A 16,217-nucleotide genomic window follows, 5' to 3' on the forward strand; every position below is an offset into this window, starting at 1 on the left:
AAAAAACTGGGCTAACAAATCCAAAACTATTTGCATGACTAGATACAGTTGTGAGGTAACATTCAGGGTCTTGTGTAATGTGAGTGAACCAACCCTTTAATAATGCTCCCTATATATAGTCCAGGACTTTTGACCACTTGACTCATACATACATCTGTTGTGAATACAGAGAGTCTTTATTGTAAAAGAGGTAGAGAGAATACAGGTGTTTCACTGTACAGAAAAAAGACAGCACTGTTGATACTCATTCAAACCATTGATAAGGACTCGCACACACGCCTCATTCATTTTACAGGGACACATAAGCCCGGTAGAAAACAAAAAAAAACTAACAAAACAGAGAAACAAACGCACAAAATCTTTGGATATTTCTCTATTGTTCTCTCATTCACTAAATGCATCCTCTTTCTGAGCTGTTAAAATTAAAATAGTTGTAGCACTAATAATAAAACAGCAATAATATTAATAATGATATAGTGTGCTAAAAACAATGATAATGCTGTCCCCACCCTCCCATTCCCAACCACAAACGCACACCTCAGTAACATGTCAAAAGTAGTGGAAAACAAACCCTACAACCAGGATAATAAAACCACATGTGCATGCACACAACACACACACATTTTCACTCTACCATCCGTGCACTCAGCTAATCAATCAAACATAATAATGATCCGCACTGAGCAGTAAGAAAAAAAAAAAAAAATACAATGTACATTTAAAATAATCAAACCCAACAAACATACAAAAGCAACTGCAGCCACGTGGGAAGTGTGATATCATTCTTTCTGTCTTTTCCATCATCAATCTTTCCGTCGCTGTCGTTCTGTGCCAGTGGTCAGGGCCATCAGTCAGAGTTTTCCGAGTGGTCGCTGTGGGGCGAGGCGCCGGACGGGGGCGAGTTTCGACCATGCCAGTTCCCGTTAGCCTGAGAAATTGAGAGAAAAAAACAAAAGAAACAAACAATGTGTCGGAGGACAACATGGCACTTACATCAGCGTTGTACTTTTGTCATTCTGTCATTTTTCAGCACATCCTGTTGCTTTCAGCACCTCAACCAACAAAAAGGCACATACTTAACATTACTGCCAACTATTCTTATACACAATTAAAAAGATGGTTTGGATTGATTTTGTATTTTCTGAGGAGCTACTGTCACTGTTCATGTGTGAAAATAAATTCCAAAAGGCTTGACACTTAACTGAGTTAGACAAATTCATCACAATAAAACGAAGGCTGTAACAAATAGTTTGAAGCTTCATTCATAACGTTGATATTTGCATTTTAAAAATCAACATTCATATCTATTAATTGTTCAAACCTGGGATTTCTGCACAGTTGCAAATACAACATTAGGCTACACTAATGGGAGCTGGTTCTAAAGTTTTCTTTAAAGCATAAGGCTGGAGTTACTCCAAATTTTTCTTACTTCAACAAATGTCAGGAAAAGACCAATACCAACAATGTGGTTGGTCTTTCAGTGTGTGTGTTTAAAATTATGAAGACATGACCATGTCATCCAGTGAAACAGTGTGGCTCATTAATGTGTTTTTAGTAGTTTTTGGACAACAATGGAGCTATACAGTATGACACAGAGGAATAAGATATAGAACGTGTTAGTAATTCATTGTTGGTTTTGATGTTTCATGGGGCAGGTTGACAGAAAGATATATATACAATGTCACCAGCCTCAGAGTGAGTGAGAGTGTGAGAGTGTGTGAGAGTGTGAGAGTGAGAGTGTGTGTGTGTGTGTGTGTGTGTGTGTGTGTGTGTGTGTACCTGCACTCCCAATTGGTAAGCAGACTGCTCGCCGTTCACAGGTGGAACCCCAAGGAAGAGGTCCGCTGACCCGGACAGAGAGAAGGACCCAGATCCTAAAGAAAGACAAAAACAAGATAGCAACTTCAGTAACAGTTTAGAGTGCAATACTATGAGTATGCTATTAATGGTATAACAGAATTATATATTGTGTATTATGTTGCATTTAAATGTGAAGAGTCGGGATGTCCTACAACGTGCAATAACTTGAGCTAAAATGCTCTATGTCAAGCCTCAATTTGTGACCTGTGCAGTGTCTTACTGCCCTGTCTGTCACATTTTGATTCATACACTACCTCCCTCAACTAATCCAAGTCAGTAGCAAACAGGAAAAGTTTTTGCAGGAAAGTTACTAAAAAAACAATGCTGTAAAAATAAATAAATAATAATAATAATAAATAAAAAGATAAAAGTGGATAATTGCGCAGAACACCAGTTCCAAAACAGACACCAAAACTGGCATTACTGTTCTGACTACAAACTTGTCTGTTGAATATGCATTTCCTCAATGCCTGACAGCGCTAAACATTTTCAATTTCCTGAGCCTCAGGTTATACATTGTGTCAGGTTACCCATAGTGACAAGTTCAGGGACAAAAGGGACAGAGACAAAGAAGGGCAGAACTGCCTCAAGGCAAGTTTGCATACTGTAGCTTTGCATGTCTTTTGGTACCTGTGGAGTTGGGAGTGTGCGGGGAGTCGTTGCCCTGTGGGCCCCCTAAGGCTGTCTTCATGGCATAAAGGTTGGCCTCTTCTTGGAACTTGCCAATGTTTTTCTTGTAGCGGATTCTCTTGTTGCCAAACCAGTTAGAGACCTGGCAGGAAAAAAAAGAAAGACTAAAAAGGTCAGTGTTCACTTACACAATTGTTCAACCCTTAGCAGTAGATTCAAACATATAAATGCTTAAGCAAGAGTTAAAAACTGTTTGTCTTTAAGCGTGAATACAGAAAAACAGCTGCTTGTTCCTAAAAGTACAGTCAGTTGTTTACCTGAGAGACGGTGATTCCACACTGTTTGGCCAGTTCCTCTTTGGCTTCTTCACTGGGGTAAGGGTTGGAGAGGTGGGAGTAGAAATACTCATTCAGGCCCTCTGTGGCCTGTTTGCTGAAGTTGCGCCTTTTGCGCCTGATGAGACACGAACAGGTGATAAGTATTGGGAGAAAAAAACAACAGATTTTTTTCTTTGTTATTACATTTTTACACAGCTATATTTAGAGTCTAAGATGTGGTTAGGGGTCCCTTGCCCCGTTCTGTAAACTCAAACATAATATACAACATAATATATTCCACCTAGACATGTGCATAAAAAGGTGCAAATTGACATAAAATTAATTCTGAAAAAGGGGCATTAGCATAGCTGCATATTACTGCCAATAGCCCAGAGCATTATTTTCACTCTCAATTTCTGGTTGAAACTAAAACATTTGTCAAATTAGGAAATGTGTTGTAAAAAATAAGTATTACATGTTTGCAGTGACTCACATTCACTATTTAAAACCATAATAATAGCTGTTCAAAACCAAGCTAGTGAGTACTTGATACTCAAAAGATAGATTTTCAGTGCAGTATTCCATTAAAAAAGAAAACCACCACACACGCCTACCTGGCATCAAGAAAGCGGGACCTCAGGATCATGACTGCCTCACATGTGCTCTGCTTCAGCTGGGTCTGGATCGTGCTGAACTTGCGGTGGATGATGCCGACCATGCGCTCAATCTCCCGCGGAGTCACGGGCCGTGTACGCGACTGCTCCCTCAGCAGGTTCATCACATGGGTGGTGAACTCGGTGCACGCCTGGGTAGGCGACACATCAAACGACGGACAGTGAAGGACAGACATGCGCACAGCAATGAAGCAATGTGTGTTATGATGTTTCCGTGTTAGTTTGATATGATTTATCAAAAGCCTATTTTGAATTTTACAACATGGCATTTAGTTTTCAGTTATTGTAGAGAAGAAAATGAAATGCGATAATAGAATATCCTGAAAATTAGCAGGTTAGTATTACTGTTCTTGTCAGTAAGCATGTAGGAGCATGTATAAGTATAATTACTGAAGGTCTTAGCATCACTGGTATGTCACACTGGTAAATTGAATGATCCATAAAGCAGCTTAGTTACATACAAATTTGCTGTAGAAGGGTTGCTTTTTTTGTATTACAGCATGCTCAACAGTCCACTTAAAAAAACTGAAGATTTTAATTTATGTTGCAGGAAGAATGTATTGTATGTTGCTGATGAGTATCATTACAATAGTGGATTTCTCAACAGATCTGAATGGGCCTTTGAATAACAGCAGACAATAGGGCTTTGGTGTAGATTGGAATGTGTTACTCTTAAATAATTTTAAAATGCCTCTTCTCATACAGAGATATGAAGCTTATACCTGGTGTGTTTTGATCAGCAACATAAGGACAGAAGTGTATTCCCGGCAAAGAAATGTTTTGTGACTGAACTCTAGACCTAACGTGCCAATGGATTACTCTTCTGGCGAGCAGCTTTAGCACAGGCAAGCGTGTACGGGCAATGTCAGCGCTCGTCTCCTGTTGCGACACGGTACCTGCTCATACTTCTCCAGCTCAGTGTGGTAGATACTGCGAATCTGGCTCAACTTGCTTTTGTAGTCGGAGTGCTCGAGCGAGCTGTCAGGTGACATCCCTCCCGAGCTGGTGGCAGCAGATACAGCGGCAGCAGCCCCGCCACCCTTTTCCGGCCCCGCCACACCCTCTGCCAGCAGCATGTTGTCCAATCGCACCAGCTGAGGGTCCTGAGGCTCGTCCTCCTGGGCGTTTCTCATTGACAGGCCTGTCAATAAGACAAATGTCAACTGGTTTTATGGGTGAAATAGCAACAGAAGACTGTATGGATTTGTGTTGTGTTACAGTACAGTCACATCACACTTCTGTCCTGTGAATATTTCCTCCATCTCCCATTGACTTCAACTGAAGCCTGTCTAACAACTGATGAATTCATCCATGCATCTCCTGTTTACAGCAATCGCAATATTAATTTATTACCCACATCTGGACATCCTTTTCGGGGCTGAGTGCAGGGCAATATCGCTGGACTGAAAGCAAATATGACTGCAACCTTTAACAGTGTCTTTGCAGGGTTTTTTTATTTTTATTTTTTTAATGGTTGCCTTTAAAAAATGGCTTGCTTTGTTTAACAAAGGATACCTTTTAAATAATCTTTTATAACATAAATTAAGAGATCTAGAAGCATTCCCCATCACCCTCTTATCTTTCTGTAACAAACTGTTGCAAGTACTATACAGTTATCAAACCAACCAGCAACCAGTAACATGTATAGAACTGCCCTATAGGCATTGTATGTCTCTTTGTCCAGCTGCTGTTGCCTCCATTTTTATACCAAATAGCATTTTATATAATAGATGTCTTGTTTCGTTTATCTTCCTGTGTACATTTGTTTTTGACAATGAAAGTAAAAATATTGAGTTACTGACAGCCAGAGTCAAATTCCTGATATGCATGTGTACGATTGTTTGATTTTATTGGCTTCTGATGACACACTGTCAACACGGTCTAATAACGCTGCGATCAGGGCCAGCCAGTTGCATAGGCAGTATAGGTGAATGGCAGAGGCGCCTTGAGCGCCCCAAAGTCCACACAACAATATAACTACATAGCCTATATTAAAAAAGGCCCTATTTTCTAGGTTACATTTTAGAAATATTTTTATACCAGCTACCCCTGCAAATCCTGAACCACCTGCAGCTTAAAGTTCTCCTGTCCCCTTTCCCTCAAACAAGCCCAGCGATGCAGCATCAGTTTCCCCTTTCCCCTCCATCTCAGCACAGCCCAGTGATGTAGAATCAAGCACTCCTGTCCCCTCCACCTCAGACAAGCATAGCAATACAGCATCAAGTGCACCTGTCCCCTAAACCTCAGCATATTGCTGGGATGCAATGTATCACAAATGGCTGACTGGCCATCAGTTTTAACTGAGTAGGTAAGAAAAGAGTTTGTTTACAGAGGACCAGCCTTGTAGGAACTCAGTACAGCATGGCTATATTGTGCATATTGCACTGAAGTTTCTCTAATATAGTTTTTTTTTGTGCTATACTCTTATTTATATTATATTCATAAATCTTTTTGTTTGCACTGGTTTCTTTAATGTTGTATTTTGTGCAATACCTTCTTTGTATTGTATGTATAATTCATTTGATGTCACTTGTTTCTTCAATACTGTTTTGTGTGTGGGTTTTTTCATTTAATTTTTAAAAAATAATTCTTGAGAAAAGAACACTGCTTTTGTTCAGCCTCAGCATCACGATTTTGTGAGTGTGAACACAATCATTGATGGTGTAATTGGCTGCGATGTAAGGGGCTGCAATAAGTCAATAATGCACTGCACTTCAAAACTCAGCCAGGCGGTTTTATAAATAAATGCATGATGATGGACAATGACAAAATCAAAACTATTTTAAATAACGTTACCAGTTTTTTCCTTGATCTCGCAAAGGACGCTGAATAATGCAGGTTTCATTCGGTGGCAGTTGAGTGCATGTTTCCTGTGCATAAGGAAAAGAACGTAGCTAACGTTAGCATTGCAGGCTAAGTGTAAGCAGAGGTAGAGTGACGATATGCAAATTGACCAAAACAAAAACACAAATTAACCAACTACGTTAGCTAGCTAGCTACCGTGGCTAATTTAGCAAACGTTAGCTTCTGACGAGCTAAAGGCTAAGGAGGTGACACTGATAGACTATCTGTATACGGTAGCCTTTATGTTCGGTCGTATTTTCATTTGTTAACCATATAATAGCGCCTCCACATGGGCTGGATAATACAGTTTTAACGTTTACATTAGCGCTAACGTTAGCTACATATTGTAGCCTTAGCTAGCTAGTTAGCCTTGGTTAACGCAGCCTAGCAAGCTAACGGCTAACAACGGCTAACGTTACGTTTGAGAACATCGCTGCTAAAAGACATAGCTAGCTATGTGTTTGTAAATGACAGCAAATAAACAATTAGCATTGGCTAACATAACCGCCCATGAATCTGAACAGGTTATAACAAAAGCAACGTTGTTTTCGTTAGCTATCGTTTTCAAATTAGTTATCTACTAGCTACATAAACAATAGATTGCAGTTCAGGAAACTTTGTCGGAGTCGACAAAGCGGAAACAAAAAAACAACAGCTGCAGCGCTGAAAAATAAAAACAATCAAAGTTAACACCAACTTTGCTTGTGCCTCGTCCAGACTTTGGTCGGTGATGGTCATTATTTGCTGCAGTATGTCACCAATATCTCTGCGGTTTTCATGTCCGTTTTCTGTGCCCTCGAGGCCCGAGTCCCCTCCGTCAGACCTACGCTGGGAAGGATGATGAACCGAGTTAAGCGCATGCATCCCGGGGTGACCACTCATGCCGAGTCCCCGGCCGTTGGAGGGCCCGTTGCCAGTCAGAGGCTGCTGCTGCAACATCTTCAGCGACGCACAGTGGCGACGACTGCTGCCCAACTGTGCTCACAGACACAAAACAACACAGGCTGATACGAGGCATCGCACAAAGCAGGGTCCCCTAGCGATTGACAGGAAAATGCACAAGCCATGACAACACACTACAGCATGTGATCGACAGTGCTTTTCTGAGGCAGCAGGGGAGTTAACACTGCTGGGTAAAATGTAATTACAACAGCAAAACATCTGCACTCCCTGCATTTTCACAAAGCAGAAGTGTGTGAGTGTGTGTGTGTGTCAGGGTCCAGGGAATACAGTAACTAATGAATGAAGTGAAGATCTAACTAAATAAAACGGAGATTATGTGCTTTATTTTAATCCTAGTTGGTTTCAAGCAACAGCAGAGACACAGATCAGATTAAAGAAGCTGCTTTTTAATTTCTCTGGTTTAACGTCATGATCTCACTTAGGCAGCTTTTCTCACTTGTCTGACTCTACTTCTCGTTTTAGCTTCAAGTCAACAGGATGTGTGCCAAAACCACATCAGTGTCAGAAGAACTGTGCGCCTGTTTCAACATGTTGCAGTTGGGTATGCCACAGTCAAATGAGCAGCAGTTAAAGCAGCAGCTGCTTACAGCTGCTTTGACAAATTTAAATTTGTCTGAAATGATGAAAGCATTTTCTTTTGACCATTTAGACCTAACCAAATACACGACCAGGGCTCCTTCTGCTTTTGACTGTGATATTTCACAGTAGTATATAGCTTGTCAAATGCTGGCTAAATAAATAAGGGTGGGCTGTGGTAAGAGGAACAGGAAGAGAGGAGACGAGAGAGAAGGTAACAAGGCAGACAGAAAGGCGAGCGTGTTACATCGGCATGTGAAACTCTTCATTGCAGGGTTTTTTTTCTTCATAAAGATATTCACAAGACAAGTGACAAGCCAAACATGCTGTGCTTCGTCTGTGGTGACTTCAAGAGATGATGCTTTGAAGAGACGAAGTTTAAAAAAAAAGGTAAGAATGAAAGCACTGAGTTTACATGTACTGTATGGTAAACACCGCAACTTTTGGCAAAAACATACAACAAAAAATTAATCAGCAACCGGAAGTTGTTATAATCATGTTGTCAAACATGATTATATAAGTCATACAGGAGTATATGAATTACTATTGGTTTTGTCAACTTCTCAACATCTAGTCAACAGGCTAGAACCTGCCTAACTGGTTTCTCATACATTTATTTCCAAGAGAAAGACACAGCTGCTCTCTAGCAGTTCTCATGTCTAATCCAAGTTACTTCAGGGTTGATAAATGTAATCTTTGAAGTATACCAATGAAAGCCTTTGTCCTATGATCTTTGACCTAACCCCTGTTTCTGTGTATCTTCTTGTCAGGGGTTGACTTTGGACAGAGATTAACGTTGAAATGGCTGAAGAGGGGCTACTGGAACGTCTTGTTATCACAGAAGAGGGAGACATGACTGAGGCAACAAGCAGTTCACTTGTCATCATACAGAGCTGCAGCGAAGAGATGGCTCTGAAAAAGGATAAGGAACATAAAGGAGAGAACAAGCACGAAGAAGGTATAGCAAGTAAAGTGTATTTAAAAGAGCCCAGCCCAGAAAAACAACAAACCAACGCAGAGGATGACCAAACAGGGGAGGTTGTTGTGAATGAGGACAAACCAGAGAAAACTGAGAACCTGAATGATGGACTAAACAAAGAGGACAGTGAGAGTGAAGGGAAGCCACATGAGATAATGAGGATTAATGAAAAACCTGAGAAAACCAGTGACACAGACCATGTAGTGGACATTAAGGTGTTCAATTTATCTGAGCAACAACCTGAAGGGACACAAAGCCAAGAAGAGGATTCAAAAAAGGTTCGTGGACTGTTGTTATTTTGCTTTTGCTTTGTCATATGCCCTGGGATTACCTTTTAGATTATCGTATCTGTAAGTAGGGGTTTGTAATGTTTTTGACTTTACCAACCAGCTACCAGGTAGTCTACGAGAACAACAATGTTAAGGTGGAAAAACAGCAGGCATCATTTTGTTACAGAGCACATGGGAGTACGTAGGAGTCAAGTGAATTCTTTTGCTGATGCCGACAAACAGTCTGTGCCACTCACTGAGCAATCTTTTTTCCCTCCTTTATTCTTTTTTTGCCACCTACCCTCGTTTTCTCAGGCACACCGGTTAACCCCTGACTTCCCAGACACACTGTATGAGCTTCTCTGCACCCTTCAGGAGGGGAGACGGCTCAATGACCAGCGCTGCTCCTTCAGGCTAGAAAGTGGGATGAGGAGGAGGAGGTGCCACTCTGAGCCCAACACCACCAAGCCGGCCAACAGAGGTGGGAGCACTTTGAAGAGCTTTTCTCTGTTTTACAGTGTTTATGTGACGAAACTGGTGCAGCTGTTGCAATCCTGCCCTTAATCCTGGACCATATACAGTACCTCTTTTTTTTTTTTTTTTTTTTTTTTTTTTTTTTTTTTTTTTTAAAGCTTTAGTGTGTAATTTTTTTTAATAATAATGAAGGTCCGTTACATTCAAGCCATTGCCAAATCAGTTGCTTTTTCTTTTTTGTACAACCACAGTCTGATCTGCTGCCCACTGAGCAGCTCCACTGGAGCGGTTGGAGGTTAAGGGCCTTGCTCAAGAGCACCTCAGTGGTGGTAATGAGGGAGGGACAAGCGCTGCTCTTTCACTTTCCCCACCCAGATTTTATCCTGTCGGTCTGGCGATTAAACCGACGACCTCCCAGTCACAAGCTTGTGTCTCTAACCTTTAGGCCCCCACTGCCCCCGTTAATTAATTAGGACTACCAGCTCCACACAAGTCTCTCTGTATTTCTCAGTATGGCTATGTTCAGAAGATGGTGTCGTTCGGCGAAAGATAATGACCTCTTCTGAAGAGTTCATCATGTTTTTTTAATCCTCCGTGTCCTCCTTGACTACTAGTAACTGCGTAGAGGAGGGGTGGGGGCTGTGCGCGATCACGGAAGGCTTGTATCATGTGGACGCACCGACAGAATTGTTGTCATTACTTATTATTACTTAGAAACTATGCACTATAGCTTTAATGTTAAAACGTTATATGTATGTGATATTGGTTTCTGTATAATTTTTGTTTATTTCATATTAATGTTAAATGTTTATGTATGCGCCAACAACCAAGGCAAATTCCTCGTAAGTGCTACTTACTTGGCAATAAATGCTTTTTTGATTTGTTTTCATGTAATGATACGGACTCAAGTTAAGCATGAAACTACCCGTTCTCCGTGACTCAAGAATGTCTTGAAACTTATGCAACCAGCATGTTTTCACGTCTTTCCTTGACCACCGATCACTCAAAGTCTCCTGCCATCTGACCATCAAAGCTCTTTTCTCTCATTTCTCCACAGTCGTCTTTTCCTCCATGACTTCACTGCAGAAAGAGGAGTTTTTTGAATTCGTGGCCACTGCTCAAGCTCGCCGACTGGATGACCAGAGGTCACAGCTAGAAAAGTCTCAACCACCAAAAGCAAAAGCGAGAAGTTTCAGGGGCAGCATAAAGCAACTCTCTTTTGTGAAAAAGCCTGCGCCTGCGCCAATTCCTGTGCCTGTGCCCAAAGAGGACCTGTATACTATGATTCTCACAACGCAGGTAAGCAATCTGAGCTAGTTTGCTTAGATGCTTTTATCATAACAGAAGGTGTTGTCAGCTTTGTTTCTTAAAAAAATGTCAGATTCTTGCAAAACCTGTCATGCCAACTTCAGTGGGGAAATATTTGAGTTTATACATCACAACACCAGGCATTCGTTTTCACACTTTCCTTCCACCCACAGGCCCAGGGCAGGCTGGAGGATCAGCGCAGCAGGGCTCCTGGTCCCATGGACGATGAGGACTTCTTCTCCCTGCTCCTGAGGGTCCAGGGCGGACGCATGGACGAGCAGAGGACTGAATTACCATGCATGCTGCAAACCTGAGATGGAAAACAACTAACTGTTGGGCTCCAGTATTGTAGCCATTTTTGTCTGATTTCTATTAAAACAGCGTTTATTTTTGTTGACCTTGATGATGCTTTGTTTTCGGGAATTGCCATCCCTCTTGATAGTGTTGGTCATTGTTAATGCTGTTGAGATTGTGGCAAAGAACGCTAATGTTTGAGCAACAGCGCTTTTAACGTTACTTGAGGAATGCTCCTGATGATATTGTTAACTTTACTGCTAGTCAGCTAATATATTCTATCCTAGTAAAAAATGATCAGTAGATATGCTTTCTCACCTCGCCAAAATGTTATTGAATGTCTGTCATGAGTGGTTGAATGATTTTGTGTGTGCTCCTGTTCCTCATGTGGAGGAGGCAGTCTACTGATCTATTTTGTTTCTACTTATTTGTACATTAGACATTAAACACACCAGGGATGGTTGCTTCCAGGCCAAACAGGGCTTGTCTGTATATGGACGATTCTTCTCCAGAAAATAAACAAAATGTGGATCTGAGTCATTTGCATTTATCCACTTATTCAAATTTTTCTAAAATGTTGTCAGGAGAAAGAGACATTCAATAAGCTCTAGTGATATTGTCATTATGAATATTTTTAAATATCAAACACAGTAATGGCCTGTAAGCCTTTAATTGCAAGCATTCTAGCAGTGACACTAACAATGATGTGTAAAAGCTGTTCTTTTATCTTCGTCGTCATAAATCATCATTCCCTTGCTAGGTCACATTCCCACAAACCTGTGATAGTGTTAAATCTTTTTAAAGCATCCTGTTGCACATAAATCATAACATTCACATAGAAAGACAGGTAGTGATGTCCCATTTATGTAACAAATGAGGCAAAGATAAAGGTGTTGTTTTTTCACAAGATGAAGGGACTGAAAAATGTTATCTCAAAGTTCCTGAATGTTGTCATTTTTATTGAAAGCCACATCACCCCAAAGACAAATAGTAGATTTAAACATGTAACGGTGTATTTTTTATGAATATTAATATTTATTAGAGGACTCAATCAAACAAAGTTTGACATAAATATAGTGTTAACTGTGAAGTTAATCGTCAATAACGCTGCTTTACAGTATTCACTGCTATTAGAACAGGGTTGTAAATCATTCAAATTTACGCTCCAACTTGTTTTTAAAGGCCTGATATACTTAATTAACATAATGATCCAGGGCCACAGTGTGTCACCAACCAGAAGGGGCCCCCTGGCAACCTGTGACCTCCTCTGATGTGCGTTTAGCCCACTCAGCGCAGAGGAAAGGTTTCTGAGGAAGTCCTTGCCCGTCTGCACAAGAGGTGACGAGAGGACACTGTGTCACTTCCTCAAACAATGCACAATTATGTGTTGTGTGATAGCAACGCTTTGATCAACACTGCTGGTTGAGATTTACATTAAAAGAAGAAAACATATGTAAGTCAATTAGAAGAATAAAAATATTGCTCCTTAAGGTAATGTATTTTTGTTGAATTATAAAAAAAGAAAAAAAATAGGGAGATCAATTAACTCATCAAAACGTTTCAATTTCAGGTCAAAGGTCATAAGATATCTCCCATTCTTGATGACCGTCATTATTCTGTCACGCATCCTGCTTTTCTCGGCCTCTGCTCCAAATCGTCAAGTGCTATAAAGACTAATAAACAGTTCAACCAAATAAGAGGAAGAAAGGAGAAGAAGAAGAAGAAGAAGAAGAAGAAAAGCATGTCGCAAAAAGTAACCACACGAAAGTTGTGAACGTGTCAAATACGGAGAAACAACAACTCATTAGACTCAAGTTCCACTTTTAAGATGCAAATGTGTATATACCATTTTATTCTGGTATGGCCAGGATTCAAAGACCAGATATTAACCAGGTCAACACGTTTGTCATTATTATTTTTTATTTTAGGTGGCTGATTGTGAGTTCTTTCTAGTGTGGCGTTGGGGTATTTTACTTAAGCAAAGAGTGTTTAAGTCTGTAAAACCTTCAGTTAAACCTGCACTCTAACTTTACTGTGAAGGTTCACGGTCTTTCCATCCTGTATGGAGTTTCAGAGGCGACCCTAAACACGGAAAATGTCTCATTTAAGGGGGATATGGTCAAATTGATCAAATACGTTTTATATATTAGGTATAGGCCTAGCTATCATGCCCCATATGTATCAAATCATATCATTTAACGTTAGGTGTACCTTTTGTTCACACGGAATTTGGAAAAAGTTGGTTCAAGTGGAATGAGCTCCAAAAAACATGAAGTTGCATTCTCTTATTTCACTTGAACATTTCAAAAGGTTGTACTGCATTTGCAATCACACTTGTAAATGCTTTTCTTAATTGTAAAAATGTGAATTTTCTGTGCCTCTCTCTATGCTTAAAGTGTATGTTTATTTTATATGAACAGGTATCTCTTGAAAAATAAATATTGAAAAATATATCTCTGTGACGGTGAGTGGAAGGTAGAGGGCCCAAATGCAGGGAGAGGCAGGCAGGCAGGAGATGTTTTGAACTCAAGGATTTAATACAACAAAAAACGGCAGTACAGAGACTGGAAAACTTACAAAGCCCCGCAGGGAGAAATCCAAAAACAACGTAATGGGATACAAAATGCACAAACTGACAGGCAAAACACAGGCAGAAACAAACTGACACAAGACAAGAGACGATCTGACAAGACACAAAAGGAACACAGAGGTTAAATACATGAGGTAATGAACAAAGGGGACAGGTGATACAAACACATCAGGGCGGGATAGGACAATCAGACAAGGCGGGAAAACAAAGGAAGTAAAACTAGGTATGACAAGACAGAAAACCAGACTATCACAATAAAACAGAACTACACACAACAAAATATACACAGACCACAGGATACAATAAAAACAGGACACATACAGAAATAACAATAACAGGCAACAGAAAAGTCCAAAACCAAAACAATCTCTGATCTTAATGAGACTACCCGTTTTAAATAAAGAATTAAATAAATAAATACCATATTATATGCTACTCAATAACAACAGAGTTTTGAAAAACGGAGAGATAGTTTTGATAACGTGTGTAAGCAGATGTAAAAAACTGTAAACGATGAAGCTCCGGTAGTATCAGATCTGTGAGTCATTGTGAAAGAGCGCCACCTGCCCATTGACACCTCGCTGTGGCCGAAAATGGTAATTCAGCCTATTTCTCTCTGCCTCATGGCGCTTTAGATGAAGTAGCCTAGACCTACAGTGGCAGCCGGGGCTAGAGGAAATGTGACTTAGCTTAGAGCCCAACTCACCATGACCATATACTGATTAAAGTTCCCATTTTATGGATGAGTCATGAGATTTCGTATACATTAATTTTACATGGCATATATCAAGCGTTACCCACAATTCCAATGGGCATCCTCAGCCAAATCAATGGCATTTGAAAACTAAAGCAATTTAAAATCTAAAAACAGTGTCTGCAGTGACTATGAGATAGAGAGAGTGTGTCCGACATGGGAATGAACAGAGAGTGTGTACTACATGGGAATGAATAGAGAAAACAAATATGCACCCTCTGTGACATTGGAGGCCTTTAAATACCGCTCGATTCGATCTATATAGTTGTAGGTTGCGGTGCAGTTGCAAGACTCTGAGCGAAATGACCTAAATATGCATAGAGATGGGCTTTGATAAAGAGCTGTAGAATTTGATACTCTATCTCCCAATCTCAAAGCCGTCGTTGCTGTGCATGTCTGTCAGCAATGAGACTGTAAGTCAGCTGAAAGATACCTACATATTTTTTTATTATACATAGACATCAAACTATTTGAATCACCTTGTTGTCTGTTTGAAGACTTAAAAGGTTGTCTGACTTTGTCTCTGTAAGACCCGACTCCTCACTTCACGTCTAAACAGTTTAAAATTAGGGTAGCCTAATGAATTATTACTTTCCAGGAGATAAAACTAAAATCTTTAAACCCCTACATCTGTCCCTCTCAAGTGGATTAATTCACACATAGTGCCCGCTTCTTTACTGTCTCCCTCGGCAGCAGTCTAAATGTTGAAAGAGCGCCACCTGCCTATTAGTAATAATAATATAATAAAATATAATATAAAAATAATAATAAACTGCCTAACTGACCCCTTGCTGTGGCCGAAAATGGTAATGCAGTTTATTTCCCTCTGCGGGTGATCGCGTTTAACTTTACATATCTATCAAGATAACATTACGTGTATTTGTATGTGATATAGGCCTAATAAACTTGGTTATAACCAAGTGACTTACTGTCGCACAGTAGAGGAATTACCGTATAGTACAGGAGAAGCTCGCAGGCAGTTTCGACTTACATGAGCTGTTTAGGTTTAATTACTAATGTTAACTAGCATGTTAGTGATCAATAATTAGCCTGTGCCCATGTTATCTCCTTACATCCACCTACACTCTCCGTATCTGAAAGATTGGGAATGATTGAGATTTCTCTTGTCACACCTACCAGAAGACTTCCAACTTTCAGACACGTTGCTCACGTCACATTCTCACAGTTGGAGGCTGCGCAGTAAAGCCATAGCTGGCCATCACCGGAAAAGTGCTTCTGATAGCCTTCACTGGTCTCCGTCCAGAGCAACGGGGTCTATTGGTCGATTATATACTATGATGCCAACGGCACGAATGAAGTAAAAGAAAAAAACAGGAGAAAGTCGATTCATTGACGTATGGCACTCGATTCTCCCGGCTCAGTGACACAATTAACCGGCTCTTCGGTCAGTTCGTCAACACTACAGTCAACGTTTAACTAACAATGATTAGGCTAGTTGTTGGCGATATTAGGATAATTGGAGATGTCAGTTTAGTTTAGCTTAATCGAAAAAGCTGTGCCCAAAAGCGCTGTAACTCACACACTGGTCTGGTTGGTTCTGAGTGTTGTGGCGCGCTGCAACCCGCGCGCTGCATGTAGCCTACTGATTAAATGCTTTATCTGGAGGTGCATTTCTCTGTGTCACACCGGAATTAACGGCCATCTTTGGCTCGTTTTTTTTGTTT

General features: G+C 40.5%; 2 protein-coding genes across 2 annotated transcripts; one reads left to right on the top strand and one right to left on the bottom strand.

Moving 5' to 3' along the window:
* Positions 1–155: 155 nt before the first annotated feature.
* pbx2 (pre-B-cell leukemia homeobox 2) lies at positions 156–7,498 on the bottom strand. The gene is made up of 8 exons (XM_028580220.1): positions 7,023–7,498; positions 6,278–6,351; positions 4,378–4,622; positions 3,422–3,612; positions 2,808–2,943; positions 2,491–2,632; positions 1,780–1,874; positions 156–928 (listed from the first exon to the last, which is right to left on the bottom strand). The coding sequence occupies exons 1-8, from the start codon at positions 7,262–7,264 to the stop codon at positions 848–850; spliced, it is 1,206 nt and encodes a 401-aa protein (XP_028436021.1). The 5' UTR covers positions 7,265–7,498; the 3' UTR covers positions 156–847.
* A 180-nt stretch (positions 7,499–7,678) lies between these two features.
* On the top strand, positions 7,679–11,724 carry gpsm3 (G protein signaling modulator 3). Its single transcript, XM_028580221.1, has 5 exons — positions 7,679–8,254; positions 8,635–9,121; positions 9,428–9,593; positions 10,644–10,885; positions 11,068–11,724. The coding sequence occupies exons 2-5, from the start codon at positions 8,666–8,668 to the stop codon at positions 11,206–11,208; spliced, it is 1,005 nt and encodes a 334-aa protein (XP_028436022.1). The 5' UTR covers positions 7,679–8,254; positions 8,635–8,665; the 3' UTR covers positions 11,209–11,724.
* Positions 11,725–16,217: the final 4,493 nt, after the last annotated feature.

This window comes from Perca flavescens, chromosome 6, assembly GCF_004354835.1.
Source record: "Perca flavescens isolate YP-PL-M2 chromosome 6, PFLA_1.0, whole genome shotgun sequence".
Lineage (NCBI taxonomy): Eukaryota > Metazoa > Chordata > Actinopteri > Perciformes > Percidae > Perca > Perca flavescens.